The following is an 18,024-nucleotide window of genomic DNA, read 5'->3' as shown; positions in this document are numbered from 1 at the left end:
TGACCATAATAAAGCGCAGCTGAATCTCCCCCCCGATCCCAACATAACACCAACAGACATCTATGTAGTATATATATGATACCGTAGCAGAAGAATATGATGCTCCAAACCATGCAATTTTAGTAACAAATTTTTCCCTACCGAGAAAATACAAGGCCTCTAAGTCTATAATAGTCAGGTAACATTTTAAACACCCATATGAGGTAAAAATTGTGAGGCGCAAATGACGCCGTTCTATTTGTATAAATAACATTAACTTTAAATTCAGTAAATTTAAATGATTCACCACTTTATGGAATCTAAGAATGTATAAAATAAAAAAGCAATCGTTTTCGCTGTAATAATCAAAAATTTTCACTAGAAGCACTCTTCTGAAGGAAAACAAAAATTATTGTCTATGAGTAAAGTGAAGCTTCGTTTGTGGTGTGTTTTGTTTGACATATTTTTTGACAGCCAAAACTGTTTGAAATATTCAAAATCTCATTTTGTCAACATAAAACATTCATAATAAAATGTTAATTGCTGTCGAAGGTTGTGCACACGGCGAATTAGAAAAGATTTACCAGTGTATTGAACATTTACAGAAACAGAATAATGTCAAAGTGGACCTATTAATTTGCTGCGGCGATTTCCAGTCCGTGCGAAATAGTAATGATTTATGCTGTATGGCCATACCGCCGAAATTTTATAATATTTGCACATTTTACAAGTAAGTAAAAACCACGGTAATTATTTACCTACGACTACCGTTTGAGAAAATATTCCGTACATGTTAGGTTAGGTTGGATTAGGTAGAATTAAATCACAAATCAGTCTATACAAACCTAGCGTAGCCCACAAACTACTTGAAAACTGGGATATAACTCTAAAGGGGACGCGAGCAGGCGTTATTAAAGGGGCAATTTTTTGCAGTAGTAAAAACGGTAGTCGTAGGTAAATATTTACCAAAACCACTACAATATCGTTTCGAAAATTAAATCTACTGTATATTTTTTTCTAGTTTTTTGTTGAAATTTGAGGTTAATTTATCGATGTGTTTTGGGGCCTCTTCTTCGTATATTACTAATCAAAATTTATACATTTAAGTTTTTCTAGATATTCTTAGAACTTTGTTTGTATTGTGCCGGATTTAAAATAGATTAGTTGATTTTTAAATATTTTTTTTCTCAAACAGGTACTACAGCGGGGAAGCCGTAGCTCCCATTCTAACAATTTTCATTGGGGGCAACCACGAGGCTTCAAACTACCTTCAAGAGCTCCCTTACGGTGGCTGGGTGGCCCCCAACATTTATTACATGGGCTACGCTGGAGTTGTCACTGTGGCTGGAATACGAATCGGAGGTATGTTTCATGAACACAATGTTTGTTTATAAAACAATGTTTTTCTTTACAAGACTTGTTATTTTTTATGCATTCTATTATTTTTCAGCGTAATCTCAACGTATGTACGGGTGCCTGGGCACCTTTTATTTTTCCGATGCATGCACGCTGGAAACACAAATTATTTGCGTGTGCGTTGCTTTCTGCAGGCTAATAATAATTACAAAAGCTATTTGGTGGCTGTGATTTAAGACTTTCACGACATTTTATGGATTTATTTTTGGGGTATTGTGACACCTCCGAAACGTTGGCTAAAAAAGGACGTAGTGCAACACGGCATAATACCCCAAAAGTAAATCCCTATAAATTATCCCTCAGGGTCCAAGCAACTACAATAGCAGCAGTTCAGTGAAATCATGACTACCTTCAGGTGCACTGCAACGTGCAGTGTATAGAGCTAGGTTTCAGAAGTATTTAATGCATTTCAATACTGTCCGGGAAAATTCCTAAGTAAAACGTTGACATTGTAGAAGCCTGTCAATTATTTGAAATATAATCTTCAATATTATATTCGGCTTTGAGATATTTACAAAATATTACCTGTCTTCTAAAGGATAATTAGCTACTTATTTATTATTTAATCCATATTAATTTTATTGCTTACTCAATTGCCATAAACAATATTATTTTTAAATAATCACACTTTTGAATTTGAAAAAAATGAGATCCATCCGAAAGAAACGCCTGAGTCTTGAATTGAATCACTGCCAGGGGGGTATAACTCCGATCGAAAATTGGAACCGAAATATTGTGACGTCATATGAAAAACTCTGAAAGTCTATGGAATAAACTTTCAGAGTTTTTCATTGTTGTATAGTATAATAAGTAGGCTCCGAATGAGAATTGTACTGTCTATATATTGGCATATCTATGGTTTTTTAGGACCAATTTGTTTCATACAAAAAGCCTGAAGATATCGATCGGATCTAGTGAGTGGTTTATTTATGATCACTGCCTTATTTATACATTCCGTGCTGTAGAAAATGAACTGACAGTTAAAGAGAGATCTGTTTTCGGACTTTTGCACTGGTTAGTATATATGGTAGTATAGTTAGTATAGGTTAGTAGCAGGGATTGGTACTAAACCCAGTTCAAAAGTCCGAAACAGGTCCTTATACATACCTATGTGTTGCTACCTTCGGTATCTCACTTTCTCTAATGGCTTTGAAAATACTAAATCCACAAAATGGAAAGCACAACAATTGACGTTTATTTTGCTTGCCACTTCTACAACGCGTCTAAGTTAATTGTGACTTTTTATTAATTGATTGAGATTGAAAATGTTAAGTTAAATTATTTTTTTTATTATTTGAAGGAATTCTTATTCATTATTTAAATATTTTTATTTTGTCTTTTCTTTAAAAAGGTCTCTCTGGGATTTACAAAGGCCATGACTACTTGAAGGGACACTTTGAGGTAACTCCGTACTCTGACAACAGCAAAAGAAGTGTTTATCACATCCGGAATTTGGAAGTAAGCGTACATTATATTTGGTATACATATTTAAGTAAAATTATAAATATATACATGTTCTCCTGCTCACATTTGCTGACCATGATGTAGGTATATATTTGGTTTTTGTCGCATCAATAAATAACCTGCGGTGTCTCCACAACATCGAGCACATACCTGCTTTTCATCAAGCCTGGGATGCGTGCTCCCTAAAACTAGAACAACATTCGCTCATCGACAATTCCGGTTCATCGCTCTTAAAGTATACAATGCTTTAAACACCGATATAAAGTCAAATAATTCTATATCCCTTTTTACTATCCGTGTTCAACATTGGCTATTTGAAAGGGGACGAGCCTTCTTTAAAGAATACATGAGTTCCTAACACTGTTTAAACACCAATATAAAGTCAATTAATTCTATATCCCTTTTTACTATCCGTGTTCAACATTGGCTATTTGAAAGGGGACGAGCCTTTAAAGAATACATGAGCTCCTAACATTGTTTAAACACCGATATAAAGTCAATTAATTCTATACTATGTATATATATTAATTCTATACTATTCGTGTTCAACATTGGCTATTTGAAAGGGGACGAGCCTTCTTTAAAGATTACATGAGTTCCTAACAAAAAAAAAAAGTTTTAACTCCATCATTTATTTAGTTTTATCTTTATTTCTATTTCTAATATGGTTTCTATAATAATATGCATTTTTAAAATATTTGTTTTACCATAACAATTTCCTTTTCCGTTGTTTTATTATTGTTATTCTTACATAAATCGTGTGCGATTACCATAATACGGACATGAGCCTTGTATTGTAGTTGAGAAAGTCAAAATGGCAATTTTTTTATATTTATAAAATGAAAAAAAAAATGTGTAATCCAAATTTTTCAGCTTCTTTTTTTAAGGTGGCATTATGGCACTTCTTGTGCACTTGTAGCACTTCTTATTTGTCTTAAGCCTTCTGGCTTCCAGCTTTGTACCTAAAATTGCTTCAGATTTGTCGAATTTTTGTTTCTCTCACTTATCCAATGTCGGCAATTCGCTTCAAATCGTCAGCCCATTAGTGACCTATATAATGACCTCTGCTTCTCTTACCCAACGTCAGATGATATATTGTGATTATCTAGATGATAAGTTGTGCCCGCACGCCCAGCATAGTTTCACTTGAGGTTGGAGATTATGATGGCAATGGCGGTTACTGTTATGTTAGTGCTTGCTGTCATGTTAGTTACCTTTTGCTTATTAAATGTTATTTATCAGGTATTTCGTCTGCGCCAGCTTAAGGATAAATTGGACATAGTGATATCACACGACTGGCCGCGCGGAGCTGCCCAACATGGAAACGTTGATCGTCTTCTCAAAGATAAGCCGTTCTTTGCGTAAGTAACCACCATTTCGGTTATACATATTATTGATTAATAAAAGTGTAAAATAGGTGGTGTAAAGGAAATCAGAAATATGGTTTTCATTTCTAGTGCTTATTATTTTTAATAAAAATCGTTATCGTAATACACATTTTACTCAAATACACTGTCTAAAATGCAGAATATAGCAAGCTATGTTAAACACAAGTCAACAATTAGCGCTCTTTTGAATTTTATATCTTTGAATGTTCTCTGTTAAATGCCACTTCTCAGCTAATTATCTTTTTATCAAATTGTGATCAGCCTAACGGACATACACTTATGCTGTAATAACTGTAACCGTAAACAACTGTAACAAGATGATGAAGACAAGATGTCATAATGTTTATCAATAAGAAAAAAGTATTGAAATCTATTGACAATCATCATAAACACGGCGCTACATTCCCGGGTGGGATTTGGCCTTCTCCACAAATGTCCTTCACTGACTGTGGTTCCTCGCCATTCACCTCCACTCTTCTGTCCTTCTCAACCTGCGCATCTCTCCTGTGGATCTCCTCCTCTTCCTCAGTCTGCCTCTGGGTCTCTTCCACTGGGGCACCAACTTGGTCATAATTTTCAGGATCCTGTCTGGCATTCTTTCTACATGTCCAGCCCATCGCAGTCTTTGGAATCTCACAATGGTCTCAAGCTGTATAAGATCCACTCTCTAAAGATTTTTCATTCAAGGACTTGTTTTCATCATTTTGCGTTAGGCACCATGGTCTCTGTCAAAGAATAAATGCAATGTCCTTTAATTACGACTAATAATTGTGTAACGATGGTGTGGTGGTGGCGAGTCTTCAATAAGGTACACGTAGTTCGTCGAGATTCTTTATTTACGATAAGGTATACAATAGTACTGTTGTAAGGAGTACGTTCTGTGCTAGTGAGTCTCTAAGTTATTCTGCTCGCTGCTAGTACCGGCTAAGTCCGGAAAAGGTCGGAACCATTTAGATGTGTGCGCGCTCATTCACGTGTTGCTAGCTAGAAGCTAACAAATAATAATACATAGAAGCAAGTGCCAACTTGACTGGCAATACAATAAAGGCAATACATTATTTCCAGGCAGGAGATTGAAGAGAACCGGCTGGGCTCGCAGCCTGCAGCAGAGCTCCTGCAACAGCTGCGCCCCGCACACTGGTTCTCCGCGCACCTGCACTGCAAGCACGCTGCGCTTGTGCCCCACGTGGGGGCCTCCACGCACACTAAGTTCCTCGCGCTGGACAAGTGCCTGCCCCGAAGGAGATTTCTGCAGGTTACCTGTTACCTTTTATCAAAATACATATCTGCTAAAATATGTTATTTTTTGTTTTTACTCCACTTAAAACTTGTATCATTTTACATAATTTATTATTTAACACTACCGCACTGTCGTTGAGTTACCCTATACAAATTAATAACAATAATGTGATTTGCATTATTGGTAATTAAAATCAGGGAAGCCATCAAACGGACCACCCATTTCTGCCCAGATTGTTTTGGGGCTCCAGACCAGAGGTTTTTTTTTTTTTTTTTTTTTTTATATTTACTCCACACAGGAGGCCCTGAAGAAAATAATTTCCCTCAGGGCCTATGTCATCTTTGGGGATGCTGTGTGGAGGGTCTTTTTGTGGAGAGGAAGGAGTGAACATGGGTCTTGAAGAGTCCCATGTTGTAGGAGGGAGGAAACACAGAGGCCGGCAGTTCGTTCCACAGCCGAGCTGTTGAACTTAAGAACGAATCATAGAAGCGACCCGTTCTCATGTGACAAGTGTCAACTGTGTACAAATGTTGGGCGCGCGTTTGGCGTGTATCCCGACTACGCACCGGTGCCGAAGGGATCAATGACGCTAGTTCCTCAGAGCATCTTCCATTGTAATACCGATAGAACAAGGACAGCATACCTACCTGACGCCTGTGCTCTAAAGATTGCAGTCCGTTTGTTAAGATTGGGGAATCTATCAAACGGACCGCCCGTTTCTGCACAGAGTCAAGGGTTTTTTTCAGGTATTTTGGGGCTCCAGACCAGAGATGGCTGCCAAATTCGACAGTAGGGCGCACTTGCGATTTGTACAGGGTGAGCAGTTGTGTACTATTAAAGTATCTGCGGGCCCTGTACAGTACGCTCAGCTTCTGAGAGGCCAACTTTACTCTAGCTTCGATGGAGCCCCCGTACCTGAGCTGGTCACTTATAGTTACACCAAGCATATCAATGGAAGGCCTGTTCGGAAGATTGCTTCCGTTGAAGGAGACTAGATTATCATTTGGATCCCTTTTAGACGTAATCAGACAGGATTGGGTCTTTGAAACATTAAATTCGACGAGATTATTTTTACCCCAGGAGGAAATACTCTCGAGATAACCGTCCATTCTCTGCTTCAAAGCCCTCCGAGCCGTTGGAGTTTGTGTGCCCTTTGGGGGCTTGTCAAACAAAAAGCTATCATGAACTGTACTGTCATCCGCGTAACAATGAATCGGTGCACATGTCAAAAGGTCATTGATGTGCAACAAAAACAAAGTCGGAGACAGAACCGATCCCTGTGGGACGCCAGCATTTATGGAGTGCGAGGAAGAGGTGAAACCGTCAGCAACCGCCTGAATCGACCTATCCCTTAAAAAGTCAGCAATCCACGTACACAGGGATGCGGGAAGTCCGTAAGAATGCAATTTGTTGACAAGTCCTCGGTGCCAGACCCGGTCAAAGGCCTTGGATATGTCTAGTGCGACCGTTTGGGTCTCACCGTGACGTTCCAGGCACCGCCCCCAAACATGCGTCACATACGCGAGAAGATCACCGCACGAGCGGTTCCGCCGGAATCCGTATTGACGGTCGTTGATAATTTTGTTCTTCTCGAGGTATGTGAGCAGTTTGTCGTTGATCACACGTTCCATCACTTTGGACAGAACTGATGTGATCGCTATGGGGCGGTAGTTGGCCGGGTTGGAGCGGTCACCTTTCTTGGGAATAGGGTGAATTACCGCTTTTTTCCAACCAGAGGGCACAGTGCCACACTTCAGGGACATTTTGAAGAGCTTTGTCAAAACTGGAACTATTTCCGCAGCACACCTCTGCAATACCAGGGCAGGTATTCCATCAGGTCCACTAGCTTTGTTAACATCGAGCCCCCGTATGACGTGGAGTACATCCCGATGCCGGATCCTCAGCTTTTTCATATAGAAGCCGCAGTGAGGAACCGACGGCGGAACAGCACCCCCGTCGTCGAGGGTCGAGTTTTCCGCAAACATTTTCCCTAAAAGGTTTGCCTTTTCGGTGGCGGTGTTTGCTAGTGAGCCGTCAGGTCTGGTAAGAGGTGGCAAACTGGGTTTGCAAAAATTTCGACCTATTGAGCCCGCAAGCGACCAGAATGCTCTGCTGCCATGCGGGCAGGCAGCCAGCTTTTTGCTGATCTGCAGGTCGTGTTCGAATTTTGACCTATTGATGATTCTCTTGCATTCCTTTGCCGATTTGTTGTATGCTGATCTGCTTTCGGGCGTTCGAGATGTGTTGTAGGCTCGGTAAGCCGCGTTTTTTCGTCGAACTGCTTCGGAGCATTGTCGACTGAACCACGGCTTTGAGCCCACACCAGTTTCTTTAGTAGTCGATTGTATGAAGCCATCCATCGCCGATTTGATGACTTCACCAATCTCCTGGGCACATCTTGAAGGGTCCGAAGTCCGAAAACAAACAGCTGACCACGGAAAAGCATTGAAATGGGCCCGCATACCGAACCAATCTGCTGACCTATAGTGCCACACTTTTCTCCTCAGCCTCTCATTGGTTGGTCTGAGGCTAACGGGGATTGATGTCGTCACTAGGCAGTGGTCAGATGATCCCAGAGGCGCTGTGACGTCAATCTTATAACCGTGTGGCACAGTAGTTAAGAATAGGTCTAACAGATTGGAGCGGTGAGTCTGGACATCAGGAACCCTTGTAGGCTCCTGAACCAATTGCTCTAATCCGTAGCAAATGGCAAAGGATTCCGCCTGTCGGCCAGCCGAGTCCGTTGGGCCTGAGAACTTCAACCATGGTTCGTTATGAACGTTGAAGTCCCCCAGAACAACAAACTCGGCCGAAGGGTAGCGGGGCAAGAGATCATCAATAGTATCGCTCAAATGTTTGAAGAGCTCGGAAGTGTCTGATTCGCTATGGTTCGGTGAGCGGTATAGACATGCGTAGAATCTTGCCGTACTGGCAAGATTGACGCGCACCCACATTACGTCGAATCTGGAGTTTTCCAGACTCAATAGTCGCACACAGTTGACGTCAGCTCGACTATAGAGGCAGACTCCTCCTTTCAGTCGGAATTTGCTTGCGAGGGTAAAGCCCGGGCAGTCCAGATAGGAGGAGTCTGGCGGCTCGGCTATCTGAGTTTCGGATAGGAAAAGAAGGTTGGGACGTTGGGACAAAAGATGGTGATGGACGGAATTTAAATTTGTGTGCAGGCCGCGAATGTTGGCAAAATTTACCAACAGTTTTGGCCCGCACCGGGGACGCCTGCTACTCGCCGCTGTAAAGATGTTATGTTTGTTTTTATGTATATTCATGATTTTTTTTTTTTTTGTTTTTTTTTTTTTTTTTTTTGTTTTTAAGGGTATGAAGTGAAAGGAAGGTCTGGAATGGAAAGGTGTGAGGGGTGGGTAGGAATATGGGGTTCAGGCTGTCCAGGAGTGATGAGCGTTTGGTTCCAGCCCACCCACTGCGGTGCTAGGCGATAGGCTGGGAGAGTCCGGCTGGAGAGGGCATCCAATGCGCCCCAAACGCTGCTGCTGGGTCCCCTCCGGTCACGAACCGGCACAACAGCAGTGGCGGGGTTTTTACACTCGCTGATGGGGCAGCCCACCCTTAGTCGTGAGCCTGAGGGTCGGGCCCCTGTACTATCGAGCGGCTCGGACAGCGGTAACCGGTTGTAAAGGGTCTCCCTCAACCAGCATCTCCCAACCGGCCCGCCACGCAGAAGGTGGGCCGACGCACCCGCCACCAAGACCCGGGCAAACCTTAACCCATGAACCCGGGCACCCCTGCTAAGTCACCAAACGTAGCGAACCACTTGGGGTGACCTGTGGCAGAGGTGTTGGTCATCCAATAAATGGTTCCCAGGGCGGCGGTACCCATTCCCGCCTACCAAATTGAAAAGAGGTGGCTACCAAATTCAACTGCGGGACGCACTTGTAATTTGTACAGGGTCTGCAGTTGAAGGATTACTCCCAATATATATACTTTTTAATGTGAATACCGCGAGTATGTTTTTTATGTGTGTACAAGGGTCCCAATCGTCTGGAGCCAGTGAGACTATAGCATCCCCAATTGGGGTACGTTGTGAGACTGAAGGTTTTCAGTGATACTTGCAGACCAACACAAGGTAAAAAGCAATGCCTCTAGCTAGCTAAGCTGGCGATACTTAGAGTATCTTCCACTCTGGAATGTGCCGCAGCCTATACTATATATAATATTTTTAATAAATAAATTGTGAAATAACACAAATTCATCCAATAAAATCTACGTTTTTATTTTTTATTTATTTATTTTGCGACCTTCGGAGGCCTTTGCTGGTCGAGAGCCTAAACCCTCGTCCACGGAGATAAAATATAGACTGCTCTGAGAAAACTTTGCATCTGATTTATAATAAGTCAATAAACTTTTATTGTTGACAACATGCTCGACTCCTCGTAAGGTAAAACCGGGAAGGAATCTAAAAATAAGTATTTAATAGATATCCTTATTTTGTGTTAAAAAATTAACTTATTTTACCATAGAGTTTACTGGTTTCGCCCCAGATTTGCTGTGTCCTATTAATTGTGGATTTTCAATGAATCAAAGAATTGTTGCTATCAAAAATATAAAACAATATAGCAATACTACAAATGCAAAGACCTCCGTCCATTGCGATCAGCATTGATCATCGATTGGCAGTGTGATCACTTGCAGCATTCACACAAAAATAAAATTACCATAATATATGTGAAATGGAACAGACACATATGTGAACTTGTTAAGCGCATTAGAAAATGTATCTATATATTCAATAGATTAAGAAATGTTCTCAAGCTAAACAACCTGAAAAAAGTCTATTACGCACTAGTCCAATCATTACTTCAGTATCGAATCATTGGGTGGGGAGGTGCATATGAAAAAATTTTAAGCTCTGTAAAAGTGGTACAAAAACTAATTATTAAAGTAATTTTGAAAAAACAACCAACATTCTCTTCAGCATCATTGTTCAAAATTTTCGAAGTACCAAAAATTGAAGACCTCTATAAAAAAGATGCAATATTACAAATATATAAAGAAACTGTATTAAAAAAACTTAAATTTAACTCATCCTTAAGGCATAATTTTAACATCCAAATTCCTCTATTTTCAACTCAACAAATGCACAATAATTACATTTACAAAGGCATAAGATATTTTAATAGTCTTCCCGAAGAAGTGAAAAAAATACCAGATTTTATTTTATTCAAAAAAAGGTCAAATTTATCTTTAAAAAAAATTAATATCACCTTTCAAATGTTATAACTTCAATTCATGTTACAACCAAAATTAACGTCACAATCCTCTTTTAAGTTTATATTTATTGTACTGTATTTATGTTAATTACTGATATAAATATAGAATCGTAATTGACCATAATCTTAGATGGACACATCACATCAAACAAATCACAAATAGGCTCCTCAGAACAATACACATTTTCCTAAATATAAGAAACATATATAAAATAAAACAATTGAAAACAATATATTTTGCACTATGCCAATCAATAATAGAATATGGAATAATTGCTTGGGGAGGAGCAACAAACGCAGCTATCACTCAAATAGAAATCGCACAGAAAACGATATTAAAGGTAATACTCAAAAAACATAAACTAACCGACACAGACCAAATATTTAAAAGCTGTGACGTACTTGATATACGCCAATTATATGTTAAAACACTACTAAACTACATTTTCGAACAAAAAAACAAACCCCAACAAACACAAAATATCACTAATAGACCGGTCAGACAAGCGTACAAAGAAAACATAAAAACTCCGACGGTAAACACTACCTTTGGACAAAGACACCATAAATACCACGCTATTAAAGCATTCAACAGTCTTCCACTTGAAACAAAAATTGGGGAAAATAAAAATAAATTCAAACACAAAATAAAAAAAATGGATTAAAGAACAAAAAGACAATATTACCAAAATTCTATAACATAAAAGAATAAAACATATACACGCAACACAAAAAAATATATAAAACACGCAACACACACAAACACATAAATCATTATAAATGCCGATTTACATTCTCTTTTAATATTTTTCTTTTAGTGTCATAATTATATTTTAATTTTTAATCTTTATTTTTAGTTTAAATTTATCTTTATTTTAATGTTGTTTTTATTTTTTTTTAAATGTATAAACTCTTATATTATAAAATGGGGGCCTCAGCACGGGTAAACAACCCAGTGAGGCCAACATTACTGAATTAACACGTAATACCCGGAGGTTGAAAATGAAACACATGCGGCGGTGGTGGGTCCAGATTGACCCAGCTGAAATGATGAAATTAAAAGGCTTTTTATGCATTTTTCGTTCATATTCTTACTTTTATATGATATTATTGTAGTTCCTCATTAACTCATAACATATCCCCTGTGTTTCTTGTATGAAGATGGAAGTTTTAGAAATTAGTATTCCGTAAATTTTGCGGTTCGTCGATATACAGCGGCGCGGACATCCCGCGCAACAGCTAATCAACGACTGAATCGACGACGGCCCCGACACGGCCGATGCGGGTGCCGGGTGACGGTCAGGGGAATGAGGAGGGCAGTGCGGGAGAGGGGGACAGGAAGCGTTCGTCAGCGGAAACAAACATTTTTATTTCTATAATTATTAAAATTTTCGATGGTGTGCATTTACAAGAATATCGTGTATTATTTAAAATACCAGAAATAAATCACTTATTTGATAATTTCCTTGTGGCTGTACCTCTAATAGAAAGATGTGTAAAGAGAAAAATAATTTCAATTTATAGCCATATTAAATGATGATTGCTTATGCAAATATTAGAAAATATTATATAATGGCATTCAAATTCAAGTTGAGTATTTACTTTCCTCACACATTTATTTGTCACAATTAAAACCATTGAATGACACACATTAAAAAATACTAAAACTTTTATTTTTCAACAAAACAAATTTAAATTAACAATTTTCATTTAAAAAAACGGAATAAAAGCAATATTCTAAATACGAAAATACAAAAATGATTCGACGATTAATAAAATTTATATACATACACAAAACACCAAATGGATTTATTATTACAAATTCAGCAGCAAAATAATTATATAGCACTACCAATTATAAAAAGTTTAACAGTTTTTTATTCGTTAAAATATATTAAAAATGCTAAAATTCACAAAAATAATTCATCGATATATTATATCATTCAATAAATGTCATCGAAACGTATATTGCTAAAAATATAGCAGAAGCGATCTCTAGATAAAGCGGAGGGGAAAAAATGCTGCCGGAATAAATCCTCCGTAGTCCAAAGTTCGCTTAGTTCTAACTTTCGGCCGCGATTTCTTCCTGAAGCCAAAAGAACTCCAAAAAATGCATACATTTCTGTCTTCGTAATGTTAGGAAAGCTGGAATTTTTCGGATTGAGCTGACAGAATTTATTCGTATTTTCAATAATTTCCTCCACCATTTCATTTGAAATAAACAAATCAAAAGCATCTCTTATGGATACTATGTTCTGGCTACCGTTTTTCAATCCAGGGGTAGAAGAAATAATGTTATGGCTTCTGGTACGTGAGCTGGCTGGTGGCGCAGAATTCCATTGGAATCCGGAATTCGACACGTATAAATGTTGATCTGCAACGGATTCATTCGAATTTCCTACACTAACTTCATTATCACTTCCATTTCCACTTTCAGATATTTCCTGTAATAATATTTCTTCCGGATCACTTTCAAATTCTGGATCTAATGTTTCGAATTCCAAGTCGCCATCATCACTGATCTCACTGTTCGAACTGTTAAGTAGCTTTTCGATCTCATTATCAGATAAATAATTTTGCTTTGCCATTGCATTCGTACGCTATGAAAAAAAAAAATTAAAACAAAGTCACAAACAAAAATCACAATACTAGAAATGTGCCCGAATGGTTGACAACATCTGCGCGGGACTGTGAGAGACAAAGACGGAAGGACAGAGCGAGAGATATGCTGTTTCGTCGGCTGCTCGAATTCAACTGAGAAGAAATGGAGTTTTTGCGTGTTATTATACACAATTATTCTTATAACTTTTTTAAAACATGTCCGATTTTAATCATTTTTGAGTCGAAATGTGGGTAAATATTTGATGAAAGAATAGACAAAAGGAAATTAGCCTAAACGAGATATTTGCGGCAAAATCACTGGGTCAAACCAGACCCATCACCGGAGTCGAGGTGTTAAAATATGAAATAATTGTAAAATAATGTATCAACAATAAAAAATAAAAAATAAAATAAAAAAACATGAAATAATTGTGAAATAACTCCTACGCCAAGCTCAAGAGCCAGCACTCTTCATTGGAGTAGAAATTCAATAACATATGTTTTTCACTATTACCTATTATTACCTAATTTTATGTACAATGTAACAATGTTATAAGTACAATAAAAAAAAAAATATGACCCTGACTGTTCGGTGGCTGAGTTGACATCGCGTTTGGGTCCCACCCAGGCTTAGTGTGTTCAATTCCCCGGTTGGCTAAGTCCTCCATCACAAAAAAGCAACATTTTCCACTTACTGTGGTGGTAGTAGGAGATTTTAAAATATTGTCAGGTTATTCATAACCCGGGAATGTTTGTCTTTCTTTTACTAAAAAATATTTTAAATCATCAATCATCAAGAGCGACACGTTTACCGTGTTTTTAATAATCAAATTTTTTTTACAATATCCTTGATATAGCCACTTGTTACTCTTAACTGATGATATTTTCATATTCGTAAATTCCAATCAAAGTTGGAGTAGATTTCCTAGGATCAAAGAATTAAAATAAAAGAAAAACCGATTTTGTCCTAGGTTCTGGATATCCCCCACGACAGTGCGCTGCCCGTGGAGCTCCACTACGACCTGAGCTGGCTCACCGTGCTGCATCTCACCAACCACCTGCTGAGCGTGCGCCCTGCCATGTGCCACATGCCCGGGGAACACGGCGATCAAAAGTAATAAAACTCACTCTTTATTTTATTACCAACTTCGTGATGGCACTGTGCAAAATTTAGATAAGCTAAAAGATATAAAGTTTTACCTACACACAGATACTTCATAAGTGAAAGTTTCATGTCCAGGACATTAAGCCAATAATCCATGTCATTATTCTATACGGTAGAACCTCGTTAATTCGAAATTCACGGGACATCAAAAATCAAATTTTGAATTAACAAATTCCAACGTAATTCTAAATTTTATGAAAAAAAAAAATAAGATGTCGAAAATCGAGTTCCTCAGCTGCCCTTTCAAATTCGGGTAGTATTTTTGGAGTAAATTCGTAATAATACGAATTATTCCCATGTAAATCGAATTTTCGCAGCCGATTACCGCCGCGGTCGGCCCTTCAAGTTCAGTTATTCAAAGTAAATTTGTAAAAATACCACACATTTTCGCGTAAATCAAATTTTCGCGGCCGGCCCTTTAAATTCAGATATTCAAAATAAATTCGTAAAAATACAATACATTTACGTGTAAATCGAAATTTCGCAACCAATTTCGGTCGTGGCCTACCTACCCTTTATATTCAGATATTCGAAATAAATTCGTAAAAATGCGATATATTTATACATAAATCGAAATTTCACTGTCGATTTCCATTACGGCTGGCCCTTTAAATTCTAATATTCGAAATAAATTTGTAAAAATATGACATATTTCCACATAAATCGAAATTTCGCGGCCGATTTCTGTCGCGGCGGAACTTTTTAATTCAGATATTTGGTGTGAATTCGTAAAAAACGACATATTCCCGCTTAAAACGAATTTTCTCAGCCCTTCAAACTCGGATATTCGAAATAAATTAGAAAAAATATGACATTCAAGTGTAAATCGATTCAGAATTACAAAATAATAATACTAATTACGACAATAAATAACCACGTAAAAATACATTTCTTGGCGTTTTACCGCCATGGCTGTCTTTTAGATTCAGATTTACGAAATTTAATGATATATTTTTGCATAAATCGAATTTTTTCACCCAGAAACACAAACAAATAATGAAAAAACAAAATGACGGCGTCGTGGTCTATCTTAATATATAGTAGTTCAGTTTCTGAAATTCTTATTGAAGACTCAAAGATTTCAGTACATGTAAAAAAATGTCAGTCCCCCACCATCGAAGAAGTGCTCGAGCCGCCACTGCATGTTTCGATAGGATTTAGTTTACTTTTACATACTAAAGTTGAATCAACTTTACCATCTTTGATAGTTATAATACTTGAAATGTCTACTTTGTCTAACAGTTTAATTTTTATTAGTTGCAGATATAACTTCACACCGACTGACGAAGAGAAAAAATCAGTTTTGAAAATGATGAACGGAAATCTGGTGGTTCCACAGAACTTTGTGATGACCGCAGAGCCGTACGACCCGGAGGACAAGTCCACGCAGAAGCGGCAGCCGCAACCCGTCTCTAACGCCCAAACCACCCACCTCTGCGACCTGCTGCAGATCGATGACCCCGTCAGTCTGGTGCTGCTGCAGATGGGGAACTCGCTCCCCCAACACTCCCCCATCACCCCCAAGATGAGAAGTGTTCACTTGACGCCTGAGAACCTGGCGGAAAGAACTTTCAGTGATCTCTCCGACAGCACCTATTCCAGTCCTATAACTCCTCTCTCTTTACCTGTCCCCAAAAAATCCTTCTCTGAGCCCATCTTAGAAATGGAAAAAACTGCGGGGCTCGTGTACACCATCCCAACTACTCCAGATTGTAATTCGGAGGAGTTGACAGAAGCGATTACTGCTATAACTACATGCACCACACCTGTTTCAACCAAAAAACCTTTCAAAAGGCGGAATGAAAGCTTTTATTCTAACAAACCAGAAGACGAATAAAGTAAATTTTGTATTGTACCGTGTGCAATAAGAATATATGTCAATTATTATTGTAAAGTTCAATCGTCATTCTTAAGTCTCCAAATTTTAATTTTTATAAAATCAGTTATTATTCCCCTAGCATAACAATAATGAAGAAAACATACTTCAGACCAGAGAAATTATTGATAATTGATCTTAATAACAAGTAAGGTATATGTACAGGTGTATTAGCATGTACCTGATAGACTTTTACTTCGATTGCGATTCCTGAATATTTGAAGTAAAAAATGTAGATGACATTTTGCTGTTCGATTACATTTTTCCAATTAAAAACAAAAAATATATTTTTCTATCACACGTCGCCACTGATCACACTGCCACACGTCACCACTGATCACACTGCCACACATCGCGACTGATCACATTGCCACTGATCACAATGCCACATGTCGCCACTAATCACACTACCATACATCGCCACTGATCACACTGCCATACATCGCCACTGATCCACATTGCCACACATCGCTACTGATCACACTGCCACACATCGCTACTGATCACACTGCCACACGTCACAACAGAAAAATGTAAAAAAAAGCGTTAGTTTACGGCTAATATTCAACATAACACAAACCCATTCTTATTATGTATTTATCACCTGAAAACCCGTTTTTAAATGTGCAATCATTTTAACCAAATCTACATTATATGCAGTACTTTGTTTACTTGTATGATTTTGATTTTATTTATAATTTTACAAGATCATCTAAAATAGAATATATTATAATAAATTATATTTAGGTGCAAATTATGAAAAACACAAAGCAATAAAATTATGGATATTTAGAATACTTTAATGTTTCACTGTTTACCACCCAAATATATATACACAGCGTACAATAGTTTTCCAGATCTCATGTATCAGATTAGGACTGATATGAAAAAAAAACGCTACTGCAATAAAATATATTAACACACTTCCGGTTGGAAGGGTAGTTCTCCATTTTATATACTTGATTGGCTGAATAGGCATTGCTGTACAATAATTATATATGAATACATATTATGGTGACCGGATAAATCAACACAATGATAATTCATTACATCTTTAAAAAGTTATATAAAGTCATGGAAAGTGATGAAACAAAAACTTTATTAACTGGGTTAAGTAAGATAGGTTAGGTTAGGTTTAAAAAAAAAAAAATTTCATCATTTCTAATGACTTTATATCACTTTTTAAAAGTGTGTTGAATTGTCACTGTGTTGAGTTATCATGGAACCGAATATTATATACCAGTCTTTTTGTAAGGGTCCCAACTATAATTATGTATAAACAATGTGATACAAGTCTCCTATGTTCTTATCTTCTTGTCATGTGGAAGAATATTTAATCAAAAGGAAATTTTGCTAAACCCGTAGAATGAGTAATGAATCCTTGCACTTTAGGCACTGAAGGTGCGGAAATGATTATTTTTTTTGTAATGATTTGTGCAAAAGTGAAAACCATATGTAATAAAATAAGTTAATTAACTAAAATAGCCCAAAACCGACATTAAATTTAGTTTGTATTACAAAATAGGATTTAATTTCAGACAGTACTTTTATAGTTGGGGTGTGGTGAATACTGTAAAATAAATTCATTCAAATACAGTGGAACCTCTCATAACAAGCACCTCCTATAATGAGTAATTTTCATAACGAGCAAA

The 18,024-nt window shown here is 37.7% G+C and overlaps 1 protein-coding gene across 1 annotated transcript; it reads left to right on the top strand.

The window, feature by feature from the left end:
* Positions 1–417: 417 nt before the first annotated feature.
* On the top strand, positions 418–17,131 carry ldbr (lariat debranching enzyme). The gene is made up of 7 exons (XM_089633321.1): positions 418–709; positions 1,175–1,341; positions 2,747–2,853; positions 4,102–4,220; positions 5,313–5,502; positions 14,303–14,445; positions 15,754–17,131. The coding sequence occupies exons 1-7, from the start codon at positions 513–515 to the stop codon at positions 16,331–16,333; spliced, it is 1,503 nt and encodes a 500-aa protein (XP_089489447.1). The 5' UTR covers positions 418–512; the 3' UTR covers positions 16,334–17,131.
* Positions 17,132–18,024: the final 893 nt, after the last annotated feature.

This window comes from Hesperophylax consimilis, chromosome 7, assembly GCF_061612785.1.
Source record: "Hesperophylax consimilis isolate HC1 chromosome 7, BYU_Hcon_1.0, whole genome shotgun sequence".
NCBI lineage: Eukaryota > Metazoa > Arthropoda > Insecta > Trichoptera > Limnephilidae > Hesperophylax > Hesperophylax consimilis.
Note: the sequence above shows the minus strand (reverse complement) of the source record. Positions and strands in the feature narration are given on the sequence as shown.